Source organism: Oncorhynchus masou, chromosome 2 (genome assembly GCF_036934945.1).
Source record: "Oncorhynchus masou masou isolate Uvic2021 chromosome 2, UVic_Omas_1.1, whole genome shotgun sequence".
NCBI classification, from domain to species: domain Eukaryota; kingdom Metazoa; phylum Chordata; class Actinopteri; order Salmoniformes; family Salmonidae; genus Oncorhynchus; species Oncorhynchus masou.
This window is the reverse complement of record NC_088213.1, coordinates 15200535-15221461: the sequence shown is the minus strand read 5'-3', so window position 1 is coordinate 15221461 and position 20927 is coordinate 15200535. Positions and strand designations below refer to the sequence as shown.

General features: G+C 39.4%; 1 protein-coding gene across 6 annotated transcripts in view; it reads right to left on the bottom strand.

Moving 5' to 3' along the window:
• Nucleotides 1-20927, bottom strand: part of LOC135555798 (uncharacterized) — a 67174-nt gene that overhangs the window by 2236 nt on the left and 44011 nt on the right. For 4 of the 6 annotated variants that reach the window (XM_064988536.1, XM_064988547.1, XM_064988573.1 and 1 more), the window contains 9 exons: nt 20646-20791; nt 20381-20499; nt 15335-15459; nt 13628-13725; nt 11359-11495; nt 9723-9847; nt 5105-5250; nt 1895-1997; nt 1086-1228 (listed from right to left, as the gene is read on the bottom strand). In XM_064988536.1, the coding sequence (XP_064844608.1) occupies nt 1086-1228; nt 1895-1997; nt 5105-5250; nt 9723-9847; nt 11359-11495; nt 13628-13725; nt 15335-15459; nt 20381-20499; nt 20646-20791 (1142 nt within the window). The other 2 variants (XM_064988556.1, XM_064988563.1) reach the window with 2 other exon arrangements.

Genomic DNA, 20927 nt, shown 5'->3' with positions numbered 1-20927 from the left:
GGAAAAGTGTGTGAATAATTTTAATTCAAACTTAAATTTAGAGAATTACTAATGATGCAATGCTGAACAAAAATATAAGCATGACACATCTCCTTCGCATAGAGTTGATCAGGCTGTTGATTGTGGCCAGTGGAATGTTGTCCCACTCCTCTTCAATGACTCTGTGAAGTTGCTGGATATTGGCATCAACAGGGAACACACTGTTATACATGTTGATCCAGAGCATCGCAAACATGCTCAATGGGTGACATGTCTAGTGAGTATGCAGGCCATGGAAGAACTTGGACATTTTCAGCTTCAGGAATTGTGTACAGATCCTTGCGACATTGGTCAGTCCATTATCATACTGAAACATGAGGTGATGGCATTGGTTGAATGGCACAACAATGGGCCTCAGGACCTCGTCACATTGTCTCTGTGCATTCAAATTGCCATTGATAAAATGCAATTGTGTTCGTTGTCCATAGCTTATGCTTGCCTATACCATAACCCCACCATGGGGTACTATGTCACAACTTTAACATCAGCAGCCCACACAACGCCATACATGTGGTCTGTGGTTGTGAGGCCGATTGGACATACTGCCAAATTCTCTAAAACAACATTGGAGGCGGCTTATGGCAGAGAAATTAACATTCTTGCAGTCAGCATGCCAATTGCACGCTCCCTCAAAACTTGAGTCATCTGTGGCATTGTGTTGTGTGACAAAACTGCACATTTTAGAGTGGCCTTTTATTGTCCCCATCACAAGGCGCACCTGTGTAATACTCATGCTGTTTAATCAGCTTCTTGATATGCCACACCTATCAGGTGGATGGATTGTCTTAGCAAATGAGAAATGCTCACTAACATTGATGAAAACAAATTTCTGCACAAAATCTGAGAGAAATTATATTTCTGTGCGTATGGAAAAATGATCTAAGACACAGAATAACCCTTTGAGTATGGTCAAGTCAATCATTATGACGTGGATAGTGTATCATAACACCCTGACTGACCAGACAGATAATAAGGAAACTGCTTCGAGATTCATATTTAATTCACAATACAAATCTATATTCATAATCCAGCTGTAACAAACTTACGTTTTTATATGATTATCAATCGCTTTTCGCTCATAGATTGTTCCATATTTGGTCATCACTGGATCAACAAACATCTTTTTGGTTAGTGGACAAATCAGATGTGGAGGAATAAACTTCTCAGTCAACTCTTCACCCACCAATTTCTGTAAATTAAGAAAGAAATTATTATCTAAACCTGAATTGACAAATATAGAATGTGACAAACCTGCACAAGTAAATTCCACGAGGGATGGTTACAAAAATTATAATTAAATGAAAGCAATTACATAGAATAATGAATTGATTAATTGACAACTGGTTTGAGAAATGCAGTATTGAAATTAAATAAAACACTGCCATTTAATTCACCACCACTTTCATCAAATTGATTCTACTTTTAAAATTTGAAGTCCATATGCACCAATGTGTCAATGAAATATCACACTGGCCACTTCCACCCCCAGCACATTCTTGAGTATTTTTGTTTTCTTCACCAGAAATGTAGTCTCAATGATGTGGTTCTTAATGTGGTTCATAATTAACAGAGCATATCATATGAAAAAATATATAGCTTTTAAAAATTCCAATTTGTAAGTCGCTCTGGATAAGAGCGTCTGCTAAATGACTTAAATGTAAATGTAAATGTAAAAAGCTATACACATACAGTATACCAGAGTCGCCATGGGTTCAAAACTGATCCAGTGCCCTTCTGACTCACACCTCTCTCCTTCATATACTGTCTTCTCTCCACTGTCCTATCTGCTCAATATACACCAACAAGGAGTGGGACTGCCCCAGTCCTTTACAGACAAATAAATAAGTGCATTCACCTTCTCCATGTCATCCATTGATTGGCCTGCAACTTCCTCTGTGTTCTTCTTGGCTTCTTCTTCATACTTTTCTCTGCTGGTCAGGTATTCCTCTGCCAAAATACTTTTAAAATACATTTTTATTCAAATAATATTAATGTAGGCATGAATTCAACATATTCAATATAATACACTGCCCTCCGTATTTATTTGGACAGTGAAGCTAAAACTTTTAATTAGGTTCTATACTCCAGCATTTACATTTGAGATCAAATGTTTAATTTGTTTTATTCTGTTTTACCATTTTGAAATGAATGCAATTTATGTACAGTGGGGCCAAAAAAGTATTTAGTCAGCCACCAATTGTGCAAGTTCTCCCACTTAAAAAGACGAGAGAGGTCTGTAATTTTCATCATAGGTACACTTCAACTATGACAGACAAAATGAGGGAAAAAAATTCAGAAAATCACATTGTAGGATTTTTAATGAATTTGTTTGCAAATTATGGACAAGTGTCTTCACTGACATTTTCAACCTCTCCCTGTCCGAGTCTGCAATACCAACATGCAGACCACCACCATAGTACCTGTGCCCAAGAACACTAAGGTAACCTGCCTAAAAGACTACCTACCCGTAGCACTCACGTCTGCGAAAGGCTGGTCATGGCTCACATTAACACCATTATCCCAGAAACCATAGACCCAGTACAATTTGCATACCACCCCAACAGATCCACAGATGATGCAATCTCTATTGCACCCCACACTGCCCTTTCCCACCTGAACAAAAGCAACACCTATGTGAGAATGCTATTCATTGACTACAGCTCAGCGTTCAAGATCATAGTGCCCTCAAAGCTCATCAATAAGCTAAGGACCCTGAGACTAAACACCTCCCTCTGCAACTGGATCCTGTACTTCAAGAGGCTTCTAAACATCTTTTACCCCACAAGCCATAAGACTCCTGAACACCTAATCAAATGGCTACCCAGACTAATTACATTGCCCCCGCCCCCTTTTACAACCCCACTACTCTCTGTTGTTATCATCTATGCATAGTCACTTTAATAACTCTACCTACATGTACATATTACATCAACTAACCAGTGCCACCGCACATCGACTCTGTACCAGTACCTCCTTGTATATTGTCTCGCTATTGTTATTTTATTGCTTCTCTTTAATTACTTGTTACTTGTATTTCTTATTCTTATCCGTATTTAAAAAAAATTCTATTAAACTTTTTTTTTTAATTAAATTTTTAAACTGCATTGTTCCATCATCATTAAGTGCTTTGAGAGACTAGTCAAGGACCATATCACCTCCACCCTACCTGACACCCTAAACCCACTCCAACTTGCTTACCGCCCAAATAGGTCCACAGACAATGCAATCTCAACCACCCTGCACACTGCCCTAATCCATCTGTTCATCGACTACAGCTCGGCATTTAACACCATAGTACCCTCCAAGCTCGTCATCAAGCTCGAGACCCTGGGTCTCGACCCCGCCCTGTGCAACTGGGTACTGGACTTCCTGACGGGCCGCCCCCAGGTGGTGAGGGTAGGCAACAACATCTCCACCCCGCTGATCCTCAACACTGGGGCCCCACAAGAGTGCGTTCTGAGCCCTCTCCTGTACTCCCTGTTCACCCACGACTGCGTGGCCACGCACGCCTCCAACTCGATCATCAAGTTTGCGGACGACACAACAGTGGTAGGCTTGATTACCAACAACGACGAGACGGCCTACAGGGAGGAGGTGAGGGCCCTCGGAGTGTGGTGTCAGGAAAACAAGCTCACACTCAACGTCAACAAAACTAAGGAGATGATTGTGGACTTCAGGAAACAGCAGAGGGAACACCCCCCTATCCACATCGATGGAACAGTAGTGGAGAGGGTAGTAAGTTTTAAGTTCCTCGGCGTACACATCACAGACAAACTGAATTAGTCCACCCACACAGACAGCATCGTGAAGAAGGCGCAGCAGCGCCTCTTCAACCTCAGGAGGCTGAAGAAATTCGGCTTGTCACCAAAAGCACTCACAAAATTCTACAGATGCACAATCGAGAGCATCCTGTCGGGCTGTATCACCGCCTGGTACGGCAACTGCTCCGCCCACAACCGTAAGGCTCTCCAGAGGGTAGTGAGGTCTGCACAACGCATCACCGGGGGCAAACTACCTGCCCTCCAGGACACCTACACCACCCAATGTCACAGGAAGGCCATAAAGATCATCAAGGACAACAACCACCCGAGCCACTGCCTGTTCACCCCGCTGTCATCCTGAAGGCGAGGTCAGTACAGGTGCATCAAGCTGGGACCGAGAGACTGAAAAACAGCTTCCATCTCAAGGCCATCAGACTGTTAAACAGCCACCACTAACATTGAGTGGCTGCTGCCAACACACTGACTCAACTCCAGCCACTTTAATAATGGGAATTGATGTAAAATATATCACTAGCCACTTTAAACAATGCTACCTAATATAATGTTTACATAGCCTACATTATTCATCTCATATGTATACGTATATACTGTACTCTATATCATCTACTGCATCTTTATGTAATACATGTATCACTAGCCACTTTAACTATGCCACTTTGTTTACATACTCATCTCATATGTATATATTGTACTCGATACCATCTACTGTATCTTGCCTATGCCGCTCTGTACCATCACTCATTCATATATCTTTATGTACATATTCTTTATCCCCTTACACTGTGTATAAGACAGTAGTTTAGGAATTGTTAGTTAGATTACTTGTTGGTTATTACTGCATTGTCGGAACTAGAAGCACAAGCATTTCGCTACACTCGCATTAACATCTGCTAACCATGTGTATGTGACAAATAAAATTTGATTTGATTTGATTTTGATTTGGTTAGGGGCTCGTAAGTAAGCATTTCACTGTAAGGTCTACTACACCTGTTGTATTCGGCGCATGTGACTAATAACATTTGATATTTCTGCATCTCAATATTCACGATTCATTCATGCTTTCATTTCTAAATGGTAAAACAGATATGTATGAATATACCCTTAAATAAAAAGGGACATTCTATACTCTCGTCTCATATGAAACATTTGATCTCAAAAATCCAAAATGCTGAAGTACAGAGCCAGAGTATACCATTTAGAAACTCAAATGGACTTGAAAATCACATCAAAAAAGTTAGAACTACTCTTGTAAAGAGTATAAAAACTAATTGTTGCAAGCCAACCTGTCCAGTGGATCATCAGGTTCAGGGACAATGAGCAGTCCATATACAGCATCCAAGATCTCTCTCATGGTTATGTGAGCGTTGTAGCTGCGGTCAAATATGTTGTGGCAGATACGACCCACACTGTTTATGTTGCAGTGGTACACCTTCGTCCACATTAAGGATTTTATATAACACTTCATATGAAAGCATAAAAAAACCAGGATATTTCAGCCTGAGTTCACACCAGGAGCTTAAAAATAGTGATATACAGTGCATTCGGAAAGTATTCAGACCCCTTGACCTTTTCCACATTTTATTACGTTACAGCGTTATTATAATTGATTAAATAAAATATGTCCTCATCAATCTACACATAATACCCCATAATGACAAAGCGAAAACAGGTTTTAAAATGTTTGTTTTTTTATAAGAATTCAGACTTTGCTATGAGACTCAAAATTGAGCTCAGGTGCATCCTGTTTCCATTGATCAACCTTGAGATGTTTCTAACTTGATTGGAGTCCACTTGTGGTAAATTCAATTGATTGGACATGATTTGGAAAGGCACACACCTGTCTATATAAGGTCCCACAGTTGACAGTGCATGTCAGAACAAAAACCAAGCCATGAGGTCAAAGGAATTGTCCGTAGAGCGCCGAGGCACAGATCTGGGGAAGGGCAGCAAAACATTTCTGCAGTGTTGAAGGTCCCCAAGAATACAGTGGCCTCCATCATTCTCAAATGGAAGAAGTTTGGAACCACCAAGACTCTTCCTAAAGCTGGCTGCCCAGCCAAACTGAGCAATCGGGGGAGAAGGGCCTTGGTCAGTGAGGTGGCCAAGAACCCGATGATCACTCTGACAGAGCTCCAGAGTTCCTCTTTGGAGATGGGAAAACCTTCCAGAAGGACTACCATCTCTGCAACACTCCACCAATCAGGCCTTTGTGGTAGAGTTGCCAGATGGAAGCCACCCTCAGTAAAAGGCACATGACAGCCCACTTGGTGTTTGCCAAAAGGCACCTGAAGGACTCTCAGACTATGAGAAAGAAGATTTTCTGGTCTGATGAAACCAAGACTGAACTCTTTGGCCTGAATGCCAAGTGTCACGTCTGGAGGAAACCTGGCCAATACCATCCCTACAGTGAAGCATGGTGGTGGCAACATCATGCTGCGGGGATGTTTTTCAGAGGCAGGGATTGGGAGACTAGTCAGGATCGAGGGAAAGATGAACGTAGCAAAGTACAGAGAGATCCTTGATGAAAACCTGTTCCAGAGCGCTCTGGGCCTCCGACTAGGGTGGCCCTAGCACACAGCCAAGACAACGCAGAGGCGGATTTGGAAAAAGTCTCTGAATGTCCGGTTTTGAACCCGATCAAACATCTCTGGAGAGACCTGAAAATAGCTGTGCAGTGACGCTCCCCATCCAACCTGACAGAGCTTGAGATGACCTGCAGAGAAGAATGGGAGAAACTCCTCAAATACAGGTGTGCCAAGCTTGTAGTGTCATACCCAAGCAGACTTGAGGCTGTCATCGCTGCCAAATGTGCTTCATCAAAGTACTGAGTAAAGGGTCTGAATACTTATGTAAACGTGATATTTAAGTTTAAACATTTTAAAACAGCTGTAACGTAACAAAATGTGGAAAAAGTCAAGGGATCTGAATACTTTCCGATTGCACTGTATTTGTGGTACATTACAATTTAGTCTAATCTGACGAGAGTGGCAGCATTTCAAATCCAGGTGTGTTTTTGTTTTCTAACCTTAAATCACTCGCTACCATGCCTCAATTTAACCTTACCCTAACTCTAACCACTCTTTAGCATGCCTCAACTTATCCTCTTGCATTTGCATGTAAATATTTGTAGTTTTGCTCAAGGGTAAGCGTTGTAAATGTTTGTAGTTTTGCTCAAGGGTAAGCGTTGTAAATATTTGTAGTTTTGCTCAAGGGTAAGCGTTGTAAATGTTTGTAGTTTTGCTCAAGGGTAAGCGTTGTAAATATTTGTAGTTTTGCTCAAGGGTAAGCGTTGTAAATATTTGTAGTTTTGCTCAAGGGTAAGCGTTGTAAATATTTGTAGTTTTGCTCAAGGGTAAGCGTTGTAAATGTTTGTAGTTTTGCTCAAGGGTAAGCGTTGTAAATATTTGTAGTTTTGCTCAAGGGTAAGCGTTGTAAATATTTGTAGTTTTGCTCAAGGGTAAGCGTTGTAAATATTTGTAGTTTTGCTCAAGGGTAAGCGTTGTAAATGTTTGTAGTTTTGCTCAAGGGTAAGCGTTGTAAATATTTGTAGTTTTGCTCAAGGGTAAGCGTTGTAAATATTTGTAGTTTTGCTCAAGGGTAAGCGTTGTAAATATTTGTAGTTTTGCTCAAGGGTAAGCGTTGTAAATATTTGTAGTTTTGCTCAAGGGTAAGCGTTGTAAATATTTGTAGTTTTGCTCAAGGGTAAGCGTTGTAAATATTTGTAGTTTTGCTCAAGGGTAAGCGTTGTAAATATTTGTAGTTTTGCTCAAGGGTAAGCGTTGTAAATACTTGTAGTTTTGCTCAAGGGTAAGCGTTGTAAATGTTTGTAGTTTTGCTCAAGGGTAAGCGTTGTAAATATTTGTAGTTTTGCTCAAGGGTAAGCGTTGTAAATATTTGTAGTTTTGCTCAAGGGTAAGCGTTGTAAATATTTGTAGTTTTGCTCAAGGGTAAGCGTTGTAAATGTTTGTAGTTTTGCTCAAGGGTAAGCGTTGTAAATGTTTGTAGTTTTGCTCAAGGGTAAGCGTTGTAAATGTTTGTAGTTTTGCTCAAGGGTAAGCGTTGTAAATATTTGTAGTTTTGCTCAAGGGTAAGCGTTGTAAATAATTGTAGTTTTGCTCAAGGGTAAGCGTTGTAAATGTTTGTAGTTTTGCTCAAGGGTAAGCGTTGTAAATGTTTGTAGTTTTGCTCAAGGGTAAGCGTTGTAAATATTTGTAGTTTTGCTCAAGGGTAAGCGTTGTAAATATTTGTAGTTTTGCTCAAGGGTAAGCGTTGTAAATGTTTGTAGTTTTGCTCAAGGGTAAGCGTTGTAAATGTTTGTAGTTTTGCTCAAGGGTAAGCGTTGTAAATATTTGTAGTTTTGCTCAAGGGTAAGCGTTGTAAATATTTGTAGTTTTGCTCAAGGGTAAGCGTTGTAAATGTTTGTAGTTTTGCTCAAGGGTAAGCGTTGTAAATATTTGTAGTTTTGCTCAAGGGTAAGCGTTGTAAATATTTGTAGTTTTGCTCAAGGGTAAGCGTTGTAAATATTTGTAGTTTTGCTCAAGGGTAAGCGTTGTAAATATTTGTAGTTTTGCTCAAGGGTAAGCGTTGTAAATATTTGTAGTTTTGCTCAAGGGTAAGCGTTGTAAATGTTTGTAGTTTTGCTCAAGGGTAAGCGTTGTAAATGTTTGTAGTTTTGCTCAAGGGTAAGCGTTGTAAATATTTGTAGTTTTGCTCAAGGGTAAGCGTTGTAAATATTTGTAGTTTTGCTCAAGGGTAAGCGTTGTAAATGTTTGTAGTTTTGCTCAAGGGTAAGCGTTGTAAATGTTTGTAGTTTTGCTCAAGGGTAAGCGTTGTAAATATTTGTAGTTTTGCTCAAGGGTAAGCGTTGTAAATGTTTGTAGTTTTGCTCAAGGGTAAGCGTTGTAAATATTTGTAGTTTTGCTCAAGGGTAAGCGTTGTAAATGTTTGTAGTTTTGCTCAAGGGTAAGCGTTGTAAATATTTGTAGTTTTGCTCAAGGGTAAGCGTTGTAAATATTTGTAGTTTTGCTCAAGGGTAAGCGTTGTAAATATTTGTAGTTTTGCTCAAGGGTAAGCGTTGTAAATATTTGTAGTTTTGCTCAAGGGTAAGCGTTGTAAATATTTGTAGTTTTGCTCAAGGGTAAGCGTTGTAAATGTTTGTAGTTTTGCTCAAGGGTAAGCGTTGTAAATATTTGTAGTTTTGCTCAAGGGTAAGCGTTGTAAATATTTGTAGTTTTGCTCAAGGGTAAGCGTTGTAAATGTTTGTAGTTTTGCTCAAGGGTAAGCGTTGTAAATGTTTGTAGTTTTGCTCAAGGGTAAGCGTTGTAAATATTTGTAGTTTTGCTCAAGGGTAAGCGTTGTAAATATTTGTAGTTTTGCTCAAGGGTAAGCGTTGTAAATATTTGTAGTTTTGCTCAAGGGTAAGCGTTGTAAATGTTTGTAGTTTTGCTCAAGGGTAAGCGTTGTAAATATTTGTAGTTTTGCTCAAGGGTAAGCGTTGTAAATATTTGTAGTTTTGCTCAAGGGTAAGCGTTGTAAATGTTTGTAGTTTTGCTCAAGGGTAAGCGTTGTAAATATTTGTAGTTTTGCTCAAGGGTAAGCGTTGTAAATATTTGTAGTTTTGCTCAAGGGTAAGCGTTGTAAATGTTTGTAGTTTTGCTCAAGGGTAAGCGTTGTAAATATTTGTAGTTTTGCTCAAGGGTAAGCGTTGTAAATATTTGTAGTTTTGCTCAAGGGTAAGCGTTGTAAATATTTTCAGGCTGTTTTCAGGAGTTTCACATAAATTCCACTACCTTTGATAATCTAGAAGTTATAGGCAATACTAATAAATATATTGTGACAGCTGTAAGCAGTCACAAAATATCAAAGACACTGTCTTCATGTATTCATTGTGTAGAAGGATACAGGTGTGACAAAGCGCACATGTGGAGGTTTGACGGGGTAGTCAGCTCCCAACTGACAGTACAGCTCAAAGACTCCATCCTCATAAGGTGTATCAGGAGGGCCTTGCATGAGAATCTTCCAAAACGCTGAATAGGTATGGAATCACAGGGGTTAAATGTTTTACACAATATTATACAAAATTATTAAAATAACAACTGGTCATCTGGATGGGATGGTTAATTGTTTGTGGGAACATGCTAACAGGGGATTTTACCATTTGACAGTCATGTAAACATATCAGTACATGGGCGTGTGTGCGCTTCATGTTGCGACAAAATGATAGCTGCAATACCAAAACAACAGAGACATTTAGCCTCACGCTTCACCTTCTTAGTTGTTGCAGAAGATATTGCTGTTTACTTCGTGGATCACTGACTCTACCTGGATCCATAAGAAGTTGAGTGTGTCCCTTCTGTTACGAAAGCCACTGTCTAGCCTACTGATTCCGCTACACTTACATCGAGGGGTCCTAGGCCTAGCTAAATGGCCTGATTTAATATGTGCATTTGTGAGAGTATGCATTTGTATGCATGTGTCCCCAGGGGATAGCAACCGTAACCCGGTCCAGGACCAGCTCCGTCTTGACGCCTTGGTCGGCAAGCCCACGCAGACTATAGTTTGTTGTTCAAAGCGGTAACCAAAACACATACAGTATATACCAAAAAACTACAACTAAAGAGGTAACCTAAAAAAGACTGGCAGGCCGAGAGGCTCCCTGGCCACCTCTCTCTCACTGATTACCGGTCATCATGATTGCCCGCACCAGTGTGCTTATCAAGGCCTGGCATAGCACATCTAAACTAAGTGCATTCTACAGGGATGCTGGCCCATGTTGACTCCAATGCTGGATCGGTTTTTCATGAGTGTGAAAAACCCATCAGCATTGCAGTTCTTGACACAAAACGGTGCGCCCAGCACCTACTACCATACCCCGTTCAAAGCATTCTTTTGTTTTTCCCATTAACCCTCTGAATGGCACACATGCACACTCTATGTCTTAATTGTCTCAAGGCTTTAAAATCCTTCATTAACCTGTCTCCACCCCTTCATGTACACGGATTTGCAGCGGATTTAACAAGTGACATCACTAAGGGATCCTAGCTTTCACCTGTTCAGTCTAAGAACAGAGCAGGTGTCCTTAATGTTTTGTACACTCAGTGTGTGTTTTAAAAGACAACATAAAAGATCAGCTTCAGTATTGCAGATAGATTTTTAGGTTTTATCAAACTAAACTTTGCATAATTTCTAATCGCCCTATTATTTTTAACCCTACCAACCCGTCCCCATTGGAGTAAACTAACAGACAACAATATGTCTTCTACTGCTACTTACAGCTATTTTCGCTCACATATACAGTACACTAAATCATAATTCCAACCCTCAGATATCCACAGACTAACCCATTTTTCCCAGTACACTACCATTTTACTATTTCCTTTTGCAATACATCCTATTTTACTGTGATATCTTTTGAGGGTCTTGAACCTCTATTTGTATCATTTCTACCGAGATTGTCCTAAAAATAAATACTTTACCTAAGAGTAAAGTAATATTTCCCATTGATTGAAGTGTTACCAGATCAATAATGTTTACTTACTAAAGTCTGACTCTGACGGCAAAACTGTGCAGAATGGATGTGGGTCACAGTGCAGGCTCTTCAGCTCTTCTAGAATGCGTTTGTCCTTCTCCAAAAAGAGTCTGCTCTTGGATTCTTTTATGTTCTTTTTCAATGAACTATTATGTGAGATATTTGTTTTGTTAGAACAATACAGTAGTTTACCTCAATTGCCAAGTTACATACAGTGGGGCAAAAAATAATTTAGTCAGCCACCAATTGTGCAAGTTCTCTCACTTAAAAAGATGAGGCCTGTAATTTTCATCATAGGTACACTTCAACTATGACAGACAAAATGAGAAAAAAAATCCAGAAAATCACATTGTAGGATTTTTAATGAATTTATTTGCAAATTATGGTGGAAAAAAATTATTTGGTCAATTACAAAAGTTATCTCAATACTTTGTCATATACCCTTTGTTGGCAATGACAGATGTCAAACATTTTCCGTAAGTCTTCACACACTGTTGCTGGTATTTTGGCCCAATCCTCCATGCAGATCTCCTCTAGAGCAGTGATGTTTTAAGGCTGTTGCTGGGCAACACAGACTTTCAACTCCCTCCAAAGATTTTCTATGGGGTTGAGATCTGGAGACTGGCTAGGCCACTCCAGGACCTTGAAATGCTTCTTACGAAGCCACTCCTTCTTTGCCCGGGCGGTGTGTTTGGGATCATTGTCATGCTGAAAGACCCAGCCACGTTTCATCTTCAATACCCTTGCTGATGGAAGGAGGTTTTCACTCAAAATCTCACGATACATGGCCCCATTCATTCTTTCCTTTACACGGATCAGTCGTCCTGGTCCCTTTGCAGAAAAACAGCCCCAAAGCATGATGTTTCCACCCCCATGCTTCACAGTAGGTATGGTGTTACAAGACCATGGTGCTTGCCTACGGAGCTGTGAGGGGAACGGCACCGCAGTACCTCCAGGCTCTGATCAGGCCCTACACCCAAGCAAGGGCACTGCGTTCATCCACCTCTGGCCTGCTCGCCTCCCTATCATTGAGGAAGTACAGTTCCCGCTCAGCCCAGTCAAAACTGTTCGCTGCTCTGGCCCCCCAATGGTGGAACAAACTCCCTCACGACGCCAGGACAGCGGAGTCAATCACCACCTTACGGAGACACCTGAAACCCCACCTCTTCAAGGAATACCTAGGATAGGATAAGTAATCCTTCTCACCACCCCCCTTAATGATTTAGATGCACTATTGTAAAGTGGCTGTTCCACTGGATGTCAGAAGGTGAATTCACCAATTTGTAAGTCGCTCTGGATAAGAGCGTCTGCTAAATGACTTAAATGTAAATGTAAATGTGTTCTTTGGATGCAACTCAGCATTCTTTGTCCTCCAAACACGACGAGTTGAGTTTTTACCAAAAAGTTATATTTTGATTTCATCTGACCATATGACATTCTCCCAATCTTCTTCTGGATCATCCAAATGCTCTCTAGCAAACTTCAGACGGGCGTGGACATGTACTGGCTTAAGCAGGGGGACACGTCTGGCACTGCAGGATTTGAGTCTCTGGCGGCGTAGTGTGTTACTGATGGTAGGCTTTGCTACTTTGGTCCCAGCTCTCTGCAGGTCATTCACTAGGTCCCCCCATGTGGTTCTGGGATTTTTGCTCACCGTTCTTGTGATCATTTTGACCCCACGGGGTGAGATCTTGCGTGGAGCCCCAGATCGAGGGAGATTATCAGTAGTCTTGTATGTCTTTCAATTCCTAATAATTGCTCCCACAGTTGATTTCTTCAAACCAAGCTGCTTACCTATTGCAGATACAGTCTTCCCAGCAGGTCTACAATTTTGTTTCTGGTGTCATTTGACAGCTCTTTGGTCTTGGCCATAGTGGAGTTTGGAGTGTGACTGTATGAGGTTGTGGACAGGTGTCTTTTATACAGATAACAAGTTAAAACAGGTGCCATTAATACAGGTAAAGAGTGGAGGACAGAGGAGCCTCTTAAAGAAGAAGTTACAGGTCTGTGAGAGCCAGAAATCTTGCTTGTTTGTAGGTGACCAAATACTTATTTTCCACCATTATTTGCAAATAAATGCATTAAAAATCCTACAGTGTGATTGTCTGGATTTTTTTTCCTCATTTTGTCTGTCATAGTTGAAGTGTACCCATGATGAAAATTACAGGCCTCTCTCATCTTTTTAAGTGGGAGAACTTGCACAATTGGTGGCTGACTAAATACTTTTTTGCCCCACTGTATATGCCTCTTGAAATTCTGGTATAGGAACATCACTTACTTCTCTGTTAAGGTCACTTTATCGTTTAGTTGACTTGGCAGAGCAACCTCTGGCTTCTCGTCATAACCTCGGTTGGCGAAGAGAGCAACTAGAATGCTCTGTACAGGCAAATGAGCATTGTTCAGTACAATTTGTTTTATATCAATGGCATTAACTTCCATATTTAAATCAAATAAAAAGTTTATTAAAGTATCTGTCCAGTGTTCCAGATTTCTATGAAATATTAACCTAAAATTAATTACAGTATATAATTTAATAGATGTCTTTCCAAAAAAGTATAATGGAGTTAAAAATCAGTATTTTACTGTGCTCCTGCTTAGCCTGAGTGGAAATAACAGTGGTGTGAGAGTAAATTGGTAAATTAAAAAAAACTGTTTTGCCAGCTCAGACAATTAGACACGCATACACACTTGGAAATTCTAATTATACTGAACAAAAATATAAATGCATCATGACAATTTCAAAGATTTTACTAAGATACAGTTCATATAAGAAATCAGCAAATTTTAAATAAATTCATTAGGCCCTATTCTATGGATTTCACATTACTAGGCAAGGGCGTAGCCATGGGAACGCAAAGGCCCACCCACTTGGGAGCCAGGCCCAGCCAACCAGAATGAGTTTTTCCCCATAAAGGGACTTTATTACAGACAGAAATACTCCTCAGAGCCCCCTCATACGATCCCGCAGGTGAAGTAGCCGGATCTGGAGGTCCTGGGCTGACGTGGTCTGTGGTTGTGAGGCCGATTTGGACGTCCTGCTAAATTCTCTAAAACGACGTTGGAGGCGGCTTTAGGTAGAGAAATTAACGTTACATTCTCTGGCAACAGTCTGGTGGACATTTCTGCAGTCAGCATACCAAATGTACGCTCCCTCAAAACTTGAGACAGCTGTGGAAACTTGAAACATCAACTTGCGTGCGATGGTGCACGAGGACGCACGCCTGCGGTTTGGGTAGTATGTTAGTCTCCTTCTTCCCACTGGAGAATTAATCAAAATAAATTTAAAAAAAACGCTGCTGGCCCAATCACAGACGGGCCTGTCCCGGCCAACGAGGATGATGTCATTCTCCAGGCAAATTTCAAGCATTTTTGGAAACAGTTTGTAAAAACAAAAAAAAACAATTGAGATTGGGTTTCACTGAGTGGGTTCTCTCTCATTTATGCTTTGGCCATAACTACAAGTAAAGGACAACAACATTATTTGGGAATGAGCAAACAGAATATGTGCAATGTCAATTTTTGGGCAACCCGACCAAATTCAAATATAAATGTGAGTTATATATCTGTCATTCTATTGAAAGCAAGTCTAAGAAGTGGAAGGTTTGTTCCATGTGCGCTATTTCTATGCTTCAAATTCTTAAGTTTCCTTTTTGTATACAAGCTTCAAACACCTGAAAATACAATATTTCTGGTTATGGAAAATATATTTCAAAGCGGTTTAGATGGTACAATGATTCCTTACACAATGACTGCTTGTTTTGTCTCAAACTGAAATTCCTTACACAATGACTGCTTGTTTTGTCTCAAACTGAAATTAGGCAAACTATTAGAATTTTAGCGATTTCAGCACATTGCACCTTTAAAAATGAGATTTTCACTGGACAGTGACTTTAACATCCATACTAAATATGGATCACTTAATTAATTTAAAATAAATGGAAACATTTATATACTTATTGAATAGATTTCATTTAATAGATCGTACCTCGTTCTTAATGTAGGATGGATCCAATTTCTTCTTCAGCTTCCTCATCTCCAAAGACAGAACAGTTTCCATTTCAAAGAGCTTCAGACCAGCTTTACTCGTCTCTGGTTTAAAACAACACCCTCCTACAGGAAGACATCGATGAAGTGGATTCAGTTGCTTCATTGTTATTACTTGATGCAAATATATGGGACATTGTTATGTAGTGTCTCAAAAAACACATCACATTTTAGTAGACTAGTCTGCTGTGTCCTCTTACAGTTTTTCTAGATTGCTTGAACACTGTGAGCGAAACTGGGATCCACAAGGCCAAACAGTAACTTTTTTGCACAATAGTTAGTCATTTCTCATTGTTTTCACACTAAATGCAAATGCTAAGCACTTTTTTGCAAAACAGTAGACAACTATCACAAAACACCTTTTGCAAAAACAGAAGACACAACTCTTTACACAAGACACAAAAATCTAAACCATGTCAAACAAAACAAAATCATTTTTTCACAGTTAATAAGAATTACTCCCATGATGTAATGTCTTTACCATCAACATGTAAACTCTCTTTGCATAACTATTAACCTCACAAAAAGTCCATAAATACAGTTGTTTTGTTTTCCATGGTTTATACAGTAGATCATATTTATGTTTTAAATTGCCAGCTAAATCAACACAAATTAAATTGAAAAGTCGTGTCAGTCACTTCTTTCATACAATTTTGTTTACAGAAGTTCAGTCACATTTGTACTTTGAAAATTTCTTCACTGTTTCATTTTTGGAATTAGACCTACTTTCAATATTACTGTATTTTGTCACATTTACAGCATTACAATATACAGCACGGAACACCTCAATTCCAACTGTATCAAATGTAGTTTAATTATTATTTTAATATGTTTATTCTTCCTGCTTTAGTATTTGAGACTACTTCAGCATACACAAGTCAGTACAGTTAATTTCTAGAAAATGGGATCTGTGTTGAAATGTATTTATAGCAGAACAGCAATGATCAAATGCTCAAATACTTTTACAGAACTTCTGATAGTGTTCTTTCCTTTGTACCTAACTTGCATATCATAGACCACCTTTAGCAAAACTTTAAATACAAATGCCATCAATGAATACAAAATTCACTGTAATGTGTTTTGTTCACAGAATACCAACATTTTGTTTTAATCAGAAGTGAAACAGTTGCAAATGGGTTCACTGTTTCCGGCAATCAGTAAATACTGTAACTGACAATTAACCTGTCAGTCGATGTCGTTGTTTTTCGTTTGAATTGTTTATGTGTTCGCTATGCGGGGGAAATGGTAAAACAATCGGAACTACATGGCTAAAAACGGTTGTAACGGGGATTATTATCGTAGCAACACACTTTTGGAGTGAAGGCAATCCCACGCTGTGTTAGCTAGGTTTTTAATGTCTTCAGGTGTAGTTCATAAAGGTTGAAGCGTGTATGTTACGATGGTAACGTTATAATAATTAAGGATGAAGCGTGAATTCATGCCAGGAATAAGCAGCCAATGAGTTCTCACGGAAGGTGATAATTCTCACTAAAACTACAGAATAAACCACCAGTTAAAATCAAGGAACAGTTGTGCTCGTGGTTACTGGAGGGACCTACCAATACTACTGCAGAATATTGTAAATTGCTTTAACTAGGCCATAAACAGGTAGAATATAGGAAAAGAGCTAAGGCACGGGGACTGTCTAATTTCTATGATTATCTCTAACATTGCAGAGATCAAAATCAAATCAAACTTTGTCACATGCGCAGAATACAACAGACCTTACCGTGAAATGCTTACTTACAAGCCCGTAACCAACAATGCAGTTAAAGAAATAGGTTTCTCCTAAATCATCATCCCCAACATTACAGAGCTTTGCTTTGGTGTGAATTGAGGTCTATACATTCATATCAGTTCACTTATTTCTATTGTGGGGTGTGTTTATGTGCGCCACTGGAAACGTCTACAAAACTATGTATTGAATACATGGAGTTGGATTGTGATGATACCAGTGAATGAATCCAGCACACAATCTGCTTATCTTTTTTTTATTTTTTTTAATCAGGAATAATATTAGATTTTTCACGTGTATGAAATTGTTTGGTGAAATATGCATAAAAGAAGAGTAATTACCCATAATTCTGCACCTTTTGATAGTTGTATTTTTGTATATCAAGTTTTGATCATCATGATTTAGTAACTGCAACAAATATATATTGATCAACTGGGATATTACAAGACAAACTAACTTTTTGTTTTGTCAGCTTAGTTGAGATAAGTATGGTTGAGTTAATATTTTTGTAGGCAGTCATGTTCTTTTGATGAATGTATTTGCAATTCTGATGGTATAATATAGGGTTGATGAATGTATTTACGTTTTGAGAAGGCAACTACATTTAAAAAAAATGTTGTTTTGCAAAAGGCCACAGAGTTCTGTCTTGTGGACTCTGCTTTGAAAATCGACAACGTTGTTCCAAAGAAATCATTGTAGAAGAACTGTATTACCAACTTTTTCATAGAAAAAATATGGTTTATTGATGTTTACAGTTAGTATTTGTTGAACCATTATGTAATAAATGGTCATTTGATGACAAATGGTTTTGATGCAGCGATCTAGTTTTTTGATTTTGCTAAATAAATATTCTCATTTGGTGACAATTGTTACTGTTTTGATAAGGTGATTTATTTTGTGACAGTAACTTTAAGATGTGATGGAGTTGATGCATTTTGCAAGAGAAATGTGTTGTTTTGGCCCCTGGCAGGGAAAAAGAAATTAAGGCGAAAAATAGCTGCAAACAGCTTTGAAATGGGGTGCTGGCTTTTGAGCAGGCTGAAGAGAAAGAGTTGCAGTGTTGTGCAGTGCATTCGGAAAGTATTCAGACCCCTTAACTTTTTCCACAATTTGTTACATTACAGTTTTATTCTAAAATGGATTAAATACTTGTGTCGCACTCAATCTACACACAATACCCCATAATGACAAAGCAAAAACAGATTTTGACATTTTTGCAAATGTATTAAAAATAAAAACAGAAATACCTTCACATAAGTATTCAAAGCCTTGAGATGTTTCTACAACTTGACTGGAGTCCACCTGTGGTAAATTAAATTGATTGGACATGATGATTTGGAAAGGCACACACCTGTGCATGTCAGAGCAAAAAACAAGCCATGAGGTTGAAGGAATTGTCCGTAGAGCTCCGAGTCAGGATTTTGTCAAGACACAAATCACGGGAAGGGTACCAAAACTTGTCTGCAGCATTGAAGGTCCCCAAGAACATAGTGGCCTCCATCATTCTTAAAAGGAAGAAGTTTAGAATAAAAAAGACTCTTCCTAGAGCTGTCCGGCCAGCCAAACTGAGCATTCGGGGGAGAAGGGCCTTGGTCAGAGAGGTGACCAAGAACCCAATGGTCATTCTGACAGAGCTCCAGAGTTCCACTGTGGAGATGGGAGAACCTTCCAGAAAGTTATGGTAGAGTGACAGCCCGCTTAGAGTTTGTCAAAAGGCAACTGAAGGACTCTCAGACTATGAGAAACAAGATTCTCTGGTCTGATGAAACCAAGATTGAACTCTTTGGTCTGAATGCCAAGAGTCATGTCTGGAGGAAACCAGGCACCACTCATCACCGGGCCAATACCATCCCTACGGTGAAGTATGGTGGTGACAGCATCATGCTGTGGGGATGTTTTTCAGCGGCAGGGAATGGGAGACTAGTCAGGATTGAGGGAATGATGAACGGAGCAAAGTACAGAGGGATTCTTGCTGAAAATCTGCTCCAGAGCGCCCAGGACCTCCGACTGGGGCGAAGTTTCACCTTCCAACAGGACAACTACCCTAAGCACACAGCCAAGACAATGCAGGAGTGGCTTCGGGACACGTCACTGAATGTCCTTGAGTGGCCCAGCTCGAGCCCGGAACTGAACCTGATTGAACATCTCTGGAGAGTCCTGAAAATGCTGTGCAGCGACGCTCCCCATCCAACCTGACAGAGCTTGAGAGGATCTGCAGAGAAGAATGGGAGAAACTCCCCAAATATAGGTGTGCCAAGCTTGTAGTGTCATACCCAAGAAGACTCAAGGCTGTAATCACTGCCAAAGGTGCTTCAACAAAGTACTGAGTAAAGGGTCTGAATACTTAAGATGTAAGACTTAATATGTATCCAGGTTTTTTTTGTATAAATGTGCAACAAATTGTTTTGCTTTTTGATTATGGCATATTGTGTGTAGATTGATGAGGGGGGGACAACTATGTATTCCATTTTTGAATAACAAAATGTGGAAAAAGTCAAGGGGTCTGAATACTTCCCGAATACACTGTATACTGTGAAATACAGTCATTTGACACATGGATCGATTTTTTTCCTGTTCTTTTTACTGTTTATGTAAGCAAAGTAGGTCTATGCAACAAACAAAAAAATCATACATCTGTATGCAGACGACACCAGGCTCTTTCAGAGCTTCAATCTGCCTTCATTGCATTGTAGAAAGCCTTTGTTGAACTGAAATTGGTACTTAACGCAGTTAAAACCAAGTATATGTTATTCTTCAAATCACATAAAAATTTATCTAATTATTTATGCCAAGCTCGAGCTCTGAAATGGTGCCTCTTGGCAAATTCTAAAGGCTGATTGAGAAGTTTTCTACTGAAGAATATGTTTGTTTTCTATGATTGTGTTTTGCAGCCACTCCTGTACCCCTGCACATGAATAAGGTACTGGCAAGAACCTGTATATACTTGCATTCTCGTGTTTCTAACTCACATCAAAGTTTTTATTCTATTTTCTATTATTATCTACAGTATATTATTATTATCATTGCATTGTTGGGAAAGAGCTCTCAAGGTGTACTATTTTACACCAGTTGTATCCTATGTGTGTGGCGAATAAACTTTGAAACTTGCTTTTAGTGTATTGATGTGTATACAAGGCTCATCTGTCAAAATAAAGGTTAAATAAATCAAATCAAATCAATAATATTACAATATTCTGTAATACTCACTTCTGATGCAAAACACACTTGTCCTTCTTAGACATTATACAGTACCTGTTGCATTGCTGATTCCATTCAGCATGTTGTTGTCCACCTTTCCAACAATGATGGCATCAACAACAATGTTCAGGCTCATCAGTTTGGTTGTGACAGCATCTGGTTCAGTCATTGACCTATGGATAATGTTTTTAGCAAATCAATTCCCAATTGAACCATATCTTTGTGTTAATGCATTGAATGTAACATCAAAATGGGCACTGTCCATGCACAAATATATTGTAATGACTGTGTTGCACGCTTAAATGTTTGTTGTATTTACCCATCATCATTCCCATCTGTGAGACATATGATGCGAAGTCTGCAGTCTGGAAATTGCTCTCCAACTTGTTTCAGTTGAGACATGCCACGTTTCAAGGCATCATACAGCACAGTGCATCCATTGGCCTCCAGATTGTGTACGTGTTCCTGTAAGTGCCAAAAATGTTGACTTAAAATGCTAATATTATGTGATGTTTGTATACTGAACAAAAATATAAATTCAACATGCGACAATTTCAAGGATTTGGAAATTAGTCAATTGAAATAAATTCATTAGGCCCTA